The sequence below is a fragment of the Scylla paramamosain genome, chromosome 22 (assembly GCF_035594125.1).
Source record: "Scylla paramamosain isolate STU-SP2022 chromosome 22, ASM3559412v1, whole genome shotgun sequence".
Classification (NCBI taxonomy): Eukaryota; Metazoa; Arthropoda; class Malacostraca; order Decapoda; family Portunidae; genus Scylla; species Scylla paramamosain.
In genome coordinates this window covers 20,867,766-20,883,354 of record NC_087172.1, presented here as the reverse complement: position 1 = coordinate 20,883,354, position 15,589 = coordinate 20,867,766, and the positions used below count along the sequence as shown (strand labels likewise).

General features: G+C 38.3%; 1 protein-coding gene across 4 annotated transcripts in view; it reads right to left on the bottom strand.

Moving 5' to 3' along the window:
- Nucleotides 1–1,571: 1,571 nt before the first annotated feature.
- LOC135111779 (SUMO-activating enzyme subunit 2-like) overlaps nt 1,572–15,589 on the bottom strand; it is a 105,171-nt gene continuing 91,153 nt past the window's right edge. For 2 of the 4 annotated variants that reach the window (XM_064025490.1, XM_064025488.1), the window contains 3 exons: nt 15,247–15,329; nt 14,323–14,489; nt 1,572–5,028 (listed from right to left, as the gene is read on the bottom strand). In XM_064025490.1, the coding sequence (XP_063881560.1) occupies nt 4,871–5,028; nt 14,323–14,489; nt 15,247–15,329 (408 nt within the window). In that variant the 3' untranslated portion in view covers nt 1,572–4,870. Of the gene's footprint in view, nt 5,032–14,322; nt 14,490–15,246; nt 15,330–15,589 lie in introns of all 4 variants that reach the window. The other 2 variants (XM_064025489.1, XM_064025491.1) reach the window with 1 other exon arrangement.

Here is a 15,589-nt window from a genome sequence, read left to right as displayed (position 1 = left end):
AAGTTTCCAGTTCAGATTTTAAGTAAAGGACAGACCAAGGATGTTCAGTGTAGAAGAGGGGGACAGTTGAGTGTCATTGAAGAAGAGGGGATAGTTGTCTGGAAGGTTGTGTCGAGTTGATAGATGGAGGAATTGAGTTTTTGAGGCATTGAACAATACCAAGTTTGCTCTGCCCCAATCAGAAATTTTAGAAAGATCAGAAGTCAGGCGTTCTGTGGCTTCCCTGCGTGCTATGTTTACCTCCTGAAGGGTTGGACGTCTATGAAAAGACGTTGAAAAGTGCAGGGTGGTATCATCAGCGTAGGAGTGGATAGGACACGAAGTTTGGTTTAGAAGATCATTAATGAATAATAAGAAGAGAGTTGGTGACAGGACAGAACCCTGAGGAACACCACTGTTAATAGATTGTTTTAATGGGCGTGCTTTTCAGCATGTAATTTGTTCAACCAAACAATTTTCCTGCACATTTATAGTATGGCATCCACTACCTTTCTATCTAATAGGACTACAGTTCTTAATTTCTCCCCACTTCATTTACCTCTTCATTCCACTCATCTATTGTCAGTCAACAATGCAGCCAGGGAGGGCTCTTATCTCACTCCACTCACAAGTTTCAATGTTTTGTTGTTTCACTGATGGTGTAATAACATGGCAATGTAAAATTTTCTGGCAAATAACATTTTCACATCCCCAAAATCAACAGCCTCTTTTCACTATGAGTATGTAGCAAGGGATGAAAAGTACTCATGAAATAGTTCTTTGGCCTTAAACATTATGAATACAGTGGAACCTTGGCTACTGAACAAATTGGTTTTCAAACTGATCATTGCTTTGGTTGCGGTACCATAATTCAGTTTCAGAATAAAGTTACAAAACTTCAAATATTAAAAGACAGCAAAAGCTGCCATTTATTACTAATTTACAGTTTCTATATATATTTGCTTAATTTTTATATATTTGGAGAGACAGAGTGTAAGACAGTAATTCAATCTTTGAAATAAGGTAAATGTGATCCCATTGAAAAGCCTCAATGTAAACAAACAGTTTTTTGGAATTCAGGAGTAATCCCGAGCCACCTATGCCTCTCTCAATGACCCCCAGTGCCATCACTACTGCACAACTGCATTTTTGCAGTACCATTTCCCAGCAGCAAGGTGTCTAAGTGTTATGATCACCTTTATTTTGGCATAAAGTGGGTTGCTCCTCTCTGTGTCCCTCTGTAAGGCTTCCCTCACTAGATCAGTTTAAACAGTATCTTCTGACGAGTTCTGTACATCACTAAGTTCATTCAATACATCCTTTCTGGATAAATAATTTGTGAGCTGGAGATGTGAAGCAGCCATCTTGGCTGTGGAAGTGTCTGCCATAAGCCGCTAAGAAAGTGTCAACTGGTGTCTGGGAGAGGATTAATCCATTTTACATTGATTCCTAAAAGGAAAATAGTTTCAGTTTTCAAACATTTCAGATTCTGAACAGCATTCAGGAATGGTTAAAAAACTGAGGTTCCACAGTACTGTACAACAAAAAATTACTATTTCTTAATATAGGAAGAGGCAAATGAGAATAATAAATTCATAGTAACCTGACATGTATTTTGGTTTCAATACAAAAAAATATTTATGCTATAAAATCTTACAAAGTATAAAGAAGTGGTCAGTACTTGATCTGCATATAATCACAAACTGCAAAATGCATGCAGTGTATCATTTTTGTTTTAAGCAATCCTTTAAATGTGAGTGGTATTCATGACACATTACAACAGCACTACAACAGCAAGATAAAAACTTTATTCTAAGCTGGACAAAAATGCACAAAACACTGAAACAGCTATATTAATTTTAAGACTAACAATTTAGAATTTTGGTAAAACAGAGTTGTATAAATTGACAAGCTGGTAAACTACAACAATAATAAAAGACAGCCTATGGTCTGACCATTTTGAATTGTGCATTTAGGCATTATCCTTTCTGGGGATTCCCCAGCTTGTGGCACTGCCAAACCTTGTATTGGGTCAAATATCAGATTAGAGCCTATGTGTCACTGATAACCTCACTCCCCACACACCTCTCTCTCTCTCTCTCTCTCTGTCTTTGCATATACAATCTACATTCCATGCAAATTTAGTTCTATCAGATCTATACTTGCATACGCATCATTAAAATTTGAGAAAAAAATCTCCTGCCTGTTAGTCAACCTCCCCCCCCCCCTCTCTCTCTCTCTCTCTCTCTCTCTCTCTCTCTCTCTCTCTCCATTATGAATTTAATTTAAATGTGATAGGTTTCCTTTTAGATATGATATTTCCCTTAAACTATGATATTACATTTTTATTCTTTAGTTACGAATTTTTCCACACCAACACCAAGGTAAAAGTCAAGGTACATTGGTGGCTTTCGCTGTTTGGGCAACAGCTCCTGAGGGGTCAAGTAATGAACCCCCTATTAGCCTTTTCTTCCAAAAAAATACTTATTTACTATATAAATAAGCTTTCTCAGCTGTGGTGACGAAAGTGAGTGGGAGAGTTAGCTTCTATCCTAGCTGGCAGCGCGAGAGGAAGTGACCACTGATTAACACAAGTCACTCTGACCATGTGACGACGTGACAATGCCTGGAGGAAACCTTGTCAAGGGTTGTGGTGTTTGCAAAAAAAAACAATGCATCATTAAAAAAAACATATTACACTAACTTGCCTTTTTTAGAGAATCACAATGTATATATACTACACCATTTACTTTTGAGGTAGGAGGTACCTGACATGGGATATGTCTTAATATAAATGTGGCAGCACTGCAGGCTGGAGAATTCCCAGAAAGGACAATGCCTAAATGTTCAATTAAAAATGGTCAGACCATAGGCTTATGCTTTCTTTCCTCACAACTTAGTCCTTCATTGTCCATAAAATTAAAAGGAGACCTAACATTAGGCATATTTCAGCAGCTATGACCAACTTAGCCTGGAGATTATGTTGATGTGACCCACCACAATGTGCTAGGCTTTCACTGCTTCACACTTTCATAAATTCTTACTTCTGTTGGCTTTCTTAGTGAATGATACACACTTACGATAAAAAGGGTCAGTGATCTCTGGAATTGAGTTGATGGAAGAAACTGGAAGTGACCAAGTTAGAGGATACTATGTCCCTGGATGATGATGACAATGATGTGGCAAAGGATGATGACAAAGAGACCAGTAACTATGTACTAGGCTTGACATCATGGGCTTTGAGAATGTAAACCATCTGAAGATGAACAAAAAAGAAGGGAATATGATGCAGACTGGGGAATGAATGGAGGTGGAGGTATGTACCTAGCAGCTCTTGCTCTTATAGCTTTGCATACAGGTATTAATGGCTCATAGGCTTTTTATATTCTATTTTGTACAGTGTATTCATGTTCTACAGTTCTTTAAGTGCATTTTTATGACACATTTTACATGTTGTTTCCTTTAATCTGCTCACTACTTGCCTAATGAATGTAACTAAACATTTCCTGTGCATCTTAGGTTCTGGGACAATACAGATTACTGATGACTTGGAAAGGGGAGATGGCTGCATAGATGCAGATGTGAAGTTCATGACATTCTCTAGCATATTTCCTATGGTAGCATGAGTCAGTCTTATACTGCTTTGTATCCCAATGTGAGGGCTCTGAAATAATATGGAATCCTGCAGTTTTGCCCTGTCACAAAGTGTACAAGGCCTTCTTTCTGCCAGCAGACAAAAACTAAAAACTTCCTGAACTAAAGTATTGTCCCTTGCCTATTTGAACCCTTTCAACAAGATGCAGCCATCTCACTAGTCAATAGTTAATACTATTTCTTCATCTAACTATCCAAGGATAGCATGGTGCCACCTCAGCTTCCAAATTTAGGTCAAGAGCAACACATATAATCACAGTTCACTATGGATAAATGTATAATGTATACACTGTTAGTAGCTGGGGCAACAAGCAATCTCTTTGGACTGAGCTGAGATGCATGTATGAAATACATTGCTAGAATATAGCCTGATTTTCTGAGATGTGAAAAATTGAGTCCACCACATTATATATGCCTTTATTTTTTTTATTTATTTTTTTTTTCCATTTTACACAGAATATCTTGTACTCTCAGGTTTTGTATGTCTTTTTACTTTACCACTTTGTTTACTTTCATCCAGTTCTTTTCCCATCTGCTTCCAGCTCCAACTACTTTAAAATTTTCAATTAAAAAAAAATTAATCGACTTAATTTCCATACTTCATCCAATTCCTGCAGTATTCATGATTTGAAGACTTCATTTTTTTTTATAACCTAAGAAACATTGTGTACAAAGATTAACAAAACAACTCACATCATTAGGCATACCTTTTATATGAGTCATGAATGCAACTTGGGGGAAAAATTATTCTTGGGAATGACATTCTTCCAAGATCTTTTCTGTTATATGAGCTCTCCTCTACTTTTCCTCCAGGCAATTTTCAATATGGTTTAGCAGCATCTTATGCACCCATTTGAAAGTTTTTTTCAAAGCCATATAAATTCCTTTCACTCCTTCCTATATATCACATTATCATCTGGTCTTTTCCGTTTTCTATTCATTCTCTGTTGCACTCTCTTCACCAGCATCATCCAATTTCCTCTACACACAAACTGATTTGAATATCAAAATAATCACTCTCTTTCTCCTAAAATCAGTGTGACATTGTAGCTTTCCAGCCTCTTCGTTGGACATTTTTTCTAACTAGTGCCACTTTTATGGTTATTTTTTGTACTTTCCACAGTAACATGCTTTCATATGTGCCCACATCACAACTGCATATTCCTATCTGATTTTGTTATAGAGTGTGACTGTCTGATGCAACACAATATCCATATGAAAGTCCTTCTTTCTTTCCTCACTCTAGTACCATTATCTCCTCTTCTTCCTCTGTTTTTCCACCACTTCGGGCTTTCTTGAGGGGAGGCTCCTCCTCTCTTTCTTCTCCTTCCTCTACTTTCCTCTTCTTCACAATTACATCATCAAGGCACACCAAGTCATCATCATCCTCCACGACTGCTGAAATATTATCAGAAAGCATTAATGACAAGCATGTATATAACAAATTTTCTCACCAATGTATCTGGAAAAATAAATATATAGATAAATTAATTAATTAATTAATTAATTAATTAATTAATTAATTAAATAAATAAATAAAATAAAATAAAATAAAATAAACAAGAAAAGAATAGAAATGTTTCAAAGTAAAGTGTGTACCTCCAGAAAAGACTGAACAAGTCCTTTATTTGGATGTACAGTCATAGCTCGTGATTCGAACGTCATTCAAATTTAAACAAGGTTGGCGAACAAATTTTGTCCTCCAATTCAAACACAAATACCCATTCACGCAACACCGGTCGGTCAGTCCCTCTTACATTCCTCCTTCCACCTCCCTTCCCTGCCCCTGTTCCCCATCCCTCCCCATTTCCTTTCTCTATTCCATCCACCCTTCCTCCCTCCCATCTCCATCTCCATCTCCCACTCCTTTGGCACTTCGTAGAACTTTCTCCAGGCAGATTCACTTAACTACTGTGTTCCCCACCACATAGGATGCACTTTGTTTTCCCAAAAAAATGCTCCAAAAATCACCCTGCATCTTATGGGTTGTGGTTACCAATACTAAAGTAACACCTAAACACCATTGTTTGACCCAAGAATTTAATATATATGTTTATATATTAGATAATGATTACAAATCAAAACATTGCTAAAATATTACTAGATAATGATTACAAACCAAAATAATACAAAAACATAAAAGCCGATTGTTGTAACTCTGAAGCACATCACTCGATGATGTGTATAAAGTCTTACCTTATATGAATAAAATTTGTGGTAAATTTATTAAGATATTGAATAGCTTTATGCTCAAGTCATAGCCATAATTTGAAAAAAGAAAGTGGCATTAGCTCATTACGCTTTGTGCACTTACCACGAAACACGACCGCACACAACCTGTAGCATCAAAATCAAATCAGAGATCTTAACATGTGCAGGGAGTGTTTTGTTTACCATTTCAAGTTGACAGCTGTAACTCTTCAGTCAATAGTGAAACATCTCGAACATAGAGAAAGGCAAAAAGCAACATATAGTAGTATCGTTGTCATAACTGTTCTGTAATAGTTGTGATCATTGATAAACTGGTATGATATTTTCTGTTCTTCTGTAATGATTTGAGTTGCAAATTGGACCAAAGTCTGAGTGAGGGGCAAGCTATGAAGTTCAGGGAAAAGTGGGGCTCATTATATTTTCTTCAAAATATCCCCTGCCAAATTATAGGTGCATCTTATACTATGGTGTGCCTTATATGGTGGGAAATATAGTAATTCCTTGAGCTTACAAAATCTCCTTTTCCATAATCAAATCTTCCACTCTTGTATTCCTTATAACATTTTCTACTTTGCTAATTTGGAAATCTATTGCTACATTATCAATCTTGCCTAAAAATTTTGATGTCCTAGTTTCTTTATACAGTGGAACCTCAGTTATCAAATGTCCTTTTTGAACAAATCAGTTTCCGAACTAAATTCTGAACTCATTATTGCTTTGGTTGTGGTGCCATAATTCAATTCTAGAACAAAGTTACTTGATTTCAAATATTAAAAGACATAGCAAAAGCTGCCCTTTATTACTATTTTTAGTTTCTATAAATATTTACTTCATTTCTATATATTTGGAAGGAAGACACAGAGTGTAAGACAGTAATTCAATCTTTGAAATAAGGTAGATGTGATCCTACTGAAAAGCCTCAATGTAAACTTCAATGTTCACCACCAGCTTTGGCTTTCCTCTCCCTTCACTGACCATCCTGGTGAACTAGCCTACAACTTTGCTATCCTCCATGACCTAGAGAAATTGGTGCAACACCCTACTCGTATTCCTGACCGTCTTGAAGATACGCCCAACATTCTTGACCTTTTCATGACCTCTAATCCTTCTGCTTATGCTGCCACCCTTTCTTCTCCGTTGGGCTCCTCCAATCACAATCTCATATCTTTATCTTGTCCTACCACTCCAATCCCTCCTCAGGATCCCCCTAAGCGAAGGTGCCTCTGTCGTTTTGCCTCTGCTAGTTGGGGGGACCTGAGGAGGTATTTTGCTGATTTTCCTTGGAATGACTACTGCTTCCGTGTCAGAGACCCGTCTTTGTGTGCTGAACGCATAACAGAGGTGATAGTGTCTGGCATGGAGGCGTACATTCCTCACTCTTTTTCTCGTCCTAAACCTTCTAAACCTTGGTTTAACACAGCTTGTTCTCGTGCTATACATGATAGAGAGGTGGCCCACAAAAGGTACTTAAGCCTTCCATCACCAGAATCTCATGCACTTTATATTTCTGCCCAGAACCATGCCAAGTCTGTTCTCCAACTAGCCAAAAACTCCTTCATTAACAGAAAATGTCAAAACCTTTCAAGATCTAACTCCCCTCATGATTTCTGGCATCTAGCCAAAAATATCTCCAATAACTTTGCTTCTTCTTCTTTCCCTCCTCTACTTCAACCAGATGGCACCACTGCTATCACATCTATTTCTAAAGCTGAACTCTTTGCTCAAACCTTTGCTAAAAACTCTACCTTGGACGACTCTGGGCTTGTTCCTCCCTCTCCTCCACCCTCTGACTACTTCATGCCACGTATTAAAATTCTTCGCAATGATGTTTTCCATGCCCTTGCTGGCCTAAACCCTCGGAAGGCTTATGGACCTGATGGGGTCCCTCCTATTGTTCTCCGAAACTGTGCCTCCGTGCTTGCACCTTGCCTAGTCAAACTCTTTCAGCTCTGTCTGTCAACATCTACCTTTCCTTCTTGCTGGAAGTTTGCCTACATTCAACCTGTTCCTAAAAAGGGTGACCGCTCTAATCCCTCAAACTACCGTCCTATTGCTTTAATTTCCTGCTTATCTAAAGTTTTTGAATCTATCCTCAACAGGAAGATTCTTAAACATCTATCACTTCACAACCTTCTATCTGATCGCCAGTATGGGTTCCGTCAAGGCCGCTCTACTGGTGATCTTCTGGCTTTCCTTATTGAGTCTTGGTCATCCTCTTTTAGAGATTTTGGTGAAACTTTTGCTGTTGCCTTGGACATATCAAAAGCCTTTGATAGAGTCTGGCACAAAGCTTTGATTTCCAAACTACCCTCCTACGGTTTCTATCCTTCTCTCTGTAACTTCATCTCAAGTTTCCTTTCTGACCGTTCTATTGCTGCTGTGGTAGACGGTCACTGTTCTTCTCCTAAATCTGTTAACAGTGGTGTTCCTCAGGGTTCTCTCCTGTCACCAACTCTCTTTTTATTATTCATTAATGATCTTCTAAACCAAACTTCTTGTCCTATCCACTCCTACGCTGATGATACCACCCTGCACTTTTCCACGTCTTTTCATAGACGTCCAACCCTTCAGGAGGTAAACATATCACGCAGGGAAGCCACAGAACGCCTGACTTCTGATCTTTCTAAAATTTCTGATTGGGGCAGAGCAAACTTGGTATTGTTCAATGCCTCAAAAACTCAATTCCTCCATCTATCAACTCGACACAACCTTCCAGACAACTATCCCCTCTTCTTCAATGACACTCAACTGTCCCCCTCTTCTACACTGAACATCCTTGGTCTGTCCTTTACTTATAATCTGAACTGGAAACTTCACATCTCATCTCTAGCTAAAACAGCTTCTATGAAGTTAGGTGTTCTGAGCCGTCTCCGCCAGTTTTTCTCACCCCCCCAGCTGCTAACTCTGTACAAGGGCCTTATCCGTCCTTGTATGGAGTATGCTTCACATGTCTGGGGGCTTCCACTCATACTGCTCTTCTAGACAATGTGGAATCAAAAGCTTTTCATCTCATCAACTCCTCTTCTCTAACCAAAGTCTTTTAGAGACTTTGGTGAAACTTTTGGTGTTGCCTTGGACATATCAAAAGCCTTTGATAGAGTCTGGCACAAAGCTTTGATTTCCAAACTACCCTCCTACGGTTTCTATCCTTCTCTCTGTAACTTCATCTCAAGTTTCCTTTCTGACCGTTCTATTGCTACTGTGGTAGACGGTCACTGTTCTTCTCCTAAATCTATTAACAGTGGTGTTCCTCAGGGTTCTGTCCTGTCACCCATTCTCTTCTTATTATTCATTAATGATCTTCTAAACCAAACTTCTTGTCCTATCCACTCCTATGCTGATGATACCACCCTGCACTTTTCCACGTCTTTTCATAGACGTCCAACCCTTCAGGAGGTAAACATATCACGCAGGGAAGCCACAGAACGCCTGACTTCTGATCTTTCTAAAATTTCTGATTGGGGCAGAGCAAACTTGGTATTGTTCAATGCCTCAAAAACTCAATTCCTCCATCTATCAACTCGACACAATCTTCCAGACAACTATCCCCTCTTCTTCAATGACACTCAACTGTCCCCCTCTTCTACACTGAACATCCTCGGTCTGTCCTTTACTTATAATCTGAACTGGAAACTTCACATCTCATCTCTAGCTAAAACAGCTTCTATGAAGTTAGGTGTTCTGAGACGTCTCCGCCAGTTTTTCTCACCCCCCCAGCTGCTAACTCTGTACAAGGGCCTTATCCGTCCATGTATGGAGTATGCTTCACATGTCTGGGGGGGTTCCATTCATACTGCTCTTCTAGACAGGGTGGAATCAAAAGCTTTTCGTCTCATCAACTCCTCTCCTCTAACTGACTGTCTTCAGCCCCTCTCTCACCGCCGCAATGTTGCATATCTAGCTGTCTTCTACCGCTATTTTCATGCCAACTGCTCTTCTGATCTTGCTAACTGCATGCCTCCCCTCCTTCCGCAGCCTCGCTGCACAAGACTTTCTTCTTTCTCTCACCCCTATTCTGTCCACCTCTCTAACGCAAGAGTTAACCAGTATTCTCAATCATTCATCCCTTTCTCTGGTAAACTCTGGAACTCCCTGCCTTCTTCTGTATTTCCACCTTCCTATGACTTGAATTCCTTCAAGAGGGAGGTTTCAAGACACTTATCCACCAATTTTTGACCACTGCTTTGACCCTTTTATGGGACTGGCATTTCAGTGGGCTTTTTTTTTTTATTAGATTTTTGTTGCCCTTGGCCAGTATCCTTCCTACAAAAAAAAAAAAAAAAAAAAAAAACTGACTGTCTTCAGCCTCTCTCTCACCGCCGCAATGTTGCATATCTAGCTGTCTTCTACCGCTATTTTCATGCTAACTGCTCTTCTGATCTTGCTAACTGCATGCCTCCCCTCCTTCCGCAGCCTCGCTGCACAAGACTTTCTTCTTTCTCTCACCCCTATTCTGTCCACCTCTCTAACGCAAGAGTTAACCAGTATTCTCAATCATTCATCCCTTTCTCTGGTAAACTCTGGAACTCCCTGCCTGCTTCTGTATTTCCACCTTCCTACGACTTGAATTCCTTCAAGAGGGAGGTTTCAAGACACTTATCCACCAATTTTTTACCACTGCTTTGACCCTTTTATGGGACTGGCATTTCAGTGGGCATTTTTTTATTAGATTTTTGTTGCCCTTGGGCAGTATCCTTCCTACATAAAAAAAAAAAAAAAAAAAATGTTTTCGGCACTCAAGAGTTATCCCAAGCTACCTGAGGCGCTCTCAATGACACTCAACACCATCACTACTGCACAACTGCATTTTTCCAGTAGCTTTTCCCAGCAGCAAATGTTATAATCACCTTCATTTTTACAGTAAGTGGGTTGCTCCTTTCTGTAAGGCTTCCCTCACTAGATCAGTGACAAAGAGAATACTTGCATGGTCTAAACAGTATCTTCTGATGAGTTCTGTGTCACTAAGGTCATTCAATATATCCTTTCTGGATAAATAATATGTGAGCTGGGGATGATGTGAAGCAGCATCTTGGCAGTGGGAGCATCTGTCATAAGCCACTAAGACAGGGTAGACTGGTGTCTGGGAACAGATTAATCCATTATATTGATTCCTATAAGGAAAATAGTTTCAGTTTTCAAACGTTTTGGATTTCAAGTGGCATTCAGGAATGAATTAAGTTCTAGAACCAAGGTTTCACTGTAATTCTGGGTTGCTAATATTAAATCTAGTCTTGAGAGTTCCTTATCACCTATGAATTAATTGTTTTCATTACACTTCCTCTTACTAGATTCAATAAAGTATGCTCCTAGGAATCTTCTGTAGAGCAGACTTCTTTGTAATTGAAACTTCCCATAATAATTATGTTGTGGCTTACTCTAAATAAATCCTTCAACCATTTACTTGTACCCTTCAACAGCTTATTGTACTCATCTTTACTCCATACTTTTGTCTTAGGCCCCCTTCACACAAACCCACCATAGTATGTTTGCAGTTATTCAAATGTAACCGTTCAGACATGGCTGCGCCACCTCATCTGGCAGTGTGGCCAAATCTGTGGTGGCAAGGCATTTTTGTGCATGGCCAAGCTTGTGGAAACAGGAAAACTTATCAAGCCACCATGATAGAACCACCAAAATAACTTGTGACACCACCATGGTGCCCTCATATCAGGGGTGCTTTGGGTGCTATATAAATAAATGTAAAATTTATATTTTCTCTTTTTCTCTTTACTCCAACTTTTAATACTTCTGCCAGACCTTTTCTACTTCCACATTCTTCATTAGTATGTCCTTATTTACAAGCATCATCACCTCCCCCCTCCTTTCTTCAATGATCTGTTTCTTTTCCATACATTACATTTCCCATCACCCATTTTGTTAATTTTCCTTGAGATCCTTAACTTAATTTCCACTAATACCTGGCTTCATCAGGCATTCACTTTGAACTATGTTGACACTAATCCAATGATACTTTTGTCACTCAACATTTTTCCACTTTCACTGAGCTATTTTTCCTTCCTGTTCTATTTCCATATGCCATTTCTTTAATTTCATATTATCAGTAGGCTGTTTCTTTTCGCTATTCTACTTCTATATACAAATTCTTTAATTTCATATCCATTAATTTCTTTAGCCATATTTTTTGTCTTCTCTTTGTCATCTGTACCACAAAGACTGGACTTTCTCTATGGTCCTTAAACTATTAAGAAATTTTCTTGGTGTGTGTGTGTGTGTGTGTGTGTGTGTGTGTGTGTGTGTGTGTGTGTGTGTGTGTGTGTGTGTGTGTGTGTGTGTGTGTGTGTGTGTGTGTGTGTGTGTGTGCACATGTGCATTTATTTCATTATTGTGAAAGGTACACAAAAAGAAATAAGAATGAGGCTTTAGTGAAATCAGAAGATTTAAGAGTTACAGTTAGCACACACTTCCATCAGGAAAAATGTATAGACTGAAAATAGGGTTAATCATGAGTTTGGAACCAGCTTCATAAGCACTAAAATTAAAGTCCCAAATTTACATTCGGCATTGGTCAGGTTCCATCTAGACTACAGAGGAGGCCATAAATAGTGGCAGGTATCACAAAGCACAGTAACATTTGATCAAGGTGATTCCATCTCTCCTGTCTGGTTGGCAGGAACATATTTTTAAGGAATTACCTATTTAGCAACTTCCTTACTCACTGAGCCATCAGCTGAGCTATAAAGATTAACAGCCAGTGATCTATGTCATGGGTGGTATTAGTCTAAGATCAGAAACTGACCTTGTGTTTGCTCCCTTGACAATGGCACATAAGCCACAAATCACTCAGGACAAAATCAGTCATATTTACACATTACACATGGCTGGCATTGGCACAGATGCTATTCAGAAACAGACTGATTTGCCTCAACATACTGTTGAGAGCTGGCTGCAGTGGTGTCGGGTCATCAAAGATGACAAAACATCAGCCCACTATCAAAACCTGACTGACCTAAAAAAAAGTGAAGCATGACTTGAATGTTGGACCTGTATGTACAGCATGTGAGCTAAAAGATTATCCAGATCTACTGGGTAATGAGCCTCACAGGACAGTGTCACGTTACTATCAGAAAGAGCTTGATCTCCCTTCCCACACTGCCACTGGGAAACCTTTGCTCACTCCACAGCATACTGCAAACAGGCTCTGTTTCACCAAGAAAGACATTCAGTGGCCAATAGAAAAAATACATTCTATTCTGTGGAGTGATGAAAGTGTTTTCACAGTATCTAGGAAACAGCTTGCAAGACTGCATATGCCAAAAGGATCTGATCATTACAACCCAAAACAGTAAAATATCTTAATTCAGTTATGGTTTGGGGAGCATTTACATACCACAGCATAGGCATTTTGGTCTTTTTGGGAAAAGGAAGAGTCAGTGAACAGTGAAAAGTACTTTGAACTTTTATATGACAATTTGGATTAGTGTTTTGTGAAGTGTAAGGCAAACAGTTTCATGCAGGATGGGGCTCCCTGCCACACAAGCAAACAAGTAAAGGAGTGGTTTGACAATTGTGGGTTAGATTACATCAAGGATTGGCCTGCCAACAGTCCTAATCATAAGCCTATTGAGAACCTGTGGTCCTTTATGAAAAATGAGGTCAAGAGAGGACACTAGTTCATTGCCAAAACTGAAAGCTACACTGCAACAAGCATGGGAAAGTTTTCCAAAAGATAAATTGCAAGGCCTGGTTGACTCCCTCATTGTTTACAAGAATCTATAGATAAAGGAAATACGACATGATATTAACACTGTGATAAGTGAAATACATTTTATTGTTATTTTGTTAATGACGGGATGGTTATGTCAAACTGCAAGCATTATTATTGTTTACACTCCACCACTAATTATGGCCTCACCTGCATGTTGCCTAGTTGTAACCCCAATGCTATTGGAGGGGGGATATATATCGCTTAAGTCACTAGGAAGGAGTAACAACTAAAAAGATACAAGGGATGTCAAATATTCTTTACAAAAGGAAATTAAAACCTTTAATTTTAGATTTGTTAACACTGCATAAAAATAAAGGTAACTGATAGAAGTATTCAAGTGGTATAAGGGATATAACAAGGGTGACAAAACAAATTCATGAAAGTTAGTAATCAAGATAAGACAAGAAGTAACAAATTCAAGCTTGAAACATTTAAAAGGAGACAGAAAGAAATTGGTTCATGTGCCACTTTCTCTCAAAAGTGGCACGTGATTAAAATATTCAGAAATGAGGTTGTTAGTGGAGTCAACAGAGAGCTTTAAAGGAAGATTAGGCATTTCTAAACTGGGATGATAGGTGGATATAAGTAGGTATGTTTTATAAAGATTTAGCATACTTGTTTCTAGCAACTTCCATTGTTTTATAATGTTCTTATGCAATGGTAGTGATGACAGTAGCATAAAAATTTCTTCCAATGGTCATCCACTACATTACAAATATTCATAATACAATTAATCTTTGTGCAATGCTCACCAGTTGGTGGAAGCAGTGATGCAGCTGCTGTTGCTGCTGATGTTGAGGAGGAAGAGGTTTGTTCTTCTTCCTTCTTATCCTGTTCTTTGGCTTGTTCTTCTTGTTCTTTCTTCAACTGTTCAGGGTCACCAATTACCTCAAACTCAGCACCATCCTTCAGTTGATCACTACAAGAAACATAGCAAAGTTTACAAATAACAAACTAAGAAAATGCATATATCTTGCAAAATAATGCACTTCAACAACCTTATATATCCACTGAATAAGCAGTTAAAAATATTAATTCAACCTGATATGTCCATATAATTATTCCAAGTATCAATAACTTGAAGTGTGTATGAGGTATCATGAATTTTTACAATATTTTCTCAAGGGGGTCAAAAATCTACTCAAGCAGAATTCTTTGTCTCAAGACAACTAGCATACAGCTCATAACAGCTGGTGATGTAAAGCCGTCTTACCAGTGGATAGCATGAAAGTTGTGGACTTCAAATAAAGTTTGACAATAATATAATATCTAAATTTAATATCTACTTCTTGGAACTCCTTCAAAGGGGATTGCCATGATAGAAAAGTTTTTCATTCACTTAAGTCCCTACATTCTATTATCTTAGATCTATCTAGCTTCTCTCAAAGGAATCCCCATAGTGTTCTTTCAGTTTATGGGGAATCATTCTCTCTTGCAATAAGATCTTAAACACTTACTGGTAGGAGAATTATTATTACTGAAACAAAATGGCTAACAGAAAACTACTCTACTCAGGTGTCAAGAATATAACATGAATTAGAAAGGAAAGTTATATACTTAAGAATATAACATAAATTAAAAAGAAAAGTTATGTAATTTGGTTATTGAAGTGCCAAAATTAAATCTATCAATCAATCAATCAATCAACAACTAGGGTAATAATAATGATAGCCAACCAGTCAATAATGTCCACAAGGATGTTGTAGTTCTGCAAAAAGTCATCACAGTTAAGCTGGGTTCCATCTACAATGTTGAATTCCTGAAAGAAAGAAAAAAAAAAAAAGAGAGAGATGAGTGCAGAATCCTTTTGCATGAAAGGCTCAGTACTTGATGTATCAGAATGTGCTATTTTATATTAAAGAAACTTTGGTTCTTAGAAATGGCATATGAAAGAAATGAAAATGAGAAATGGCACATGGAAGTAACAAGTGTGAAATATAAAGTTGGTGAGTCAAGTAAACGTGAAATGTTTTTTGGATCATATACAGCACCCCAAGATAATTGATCATATACAAAAAA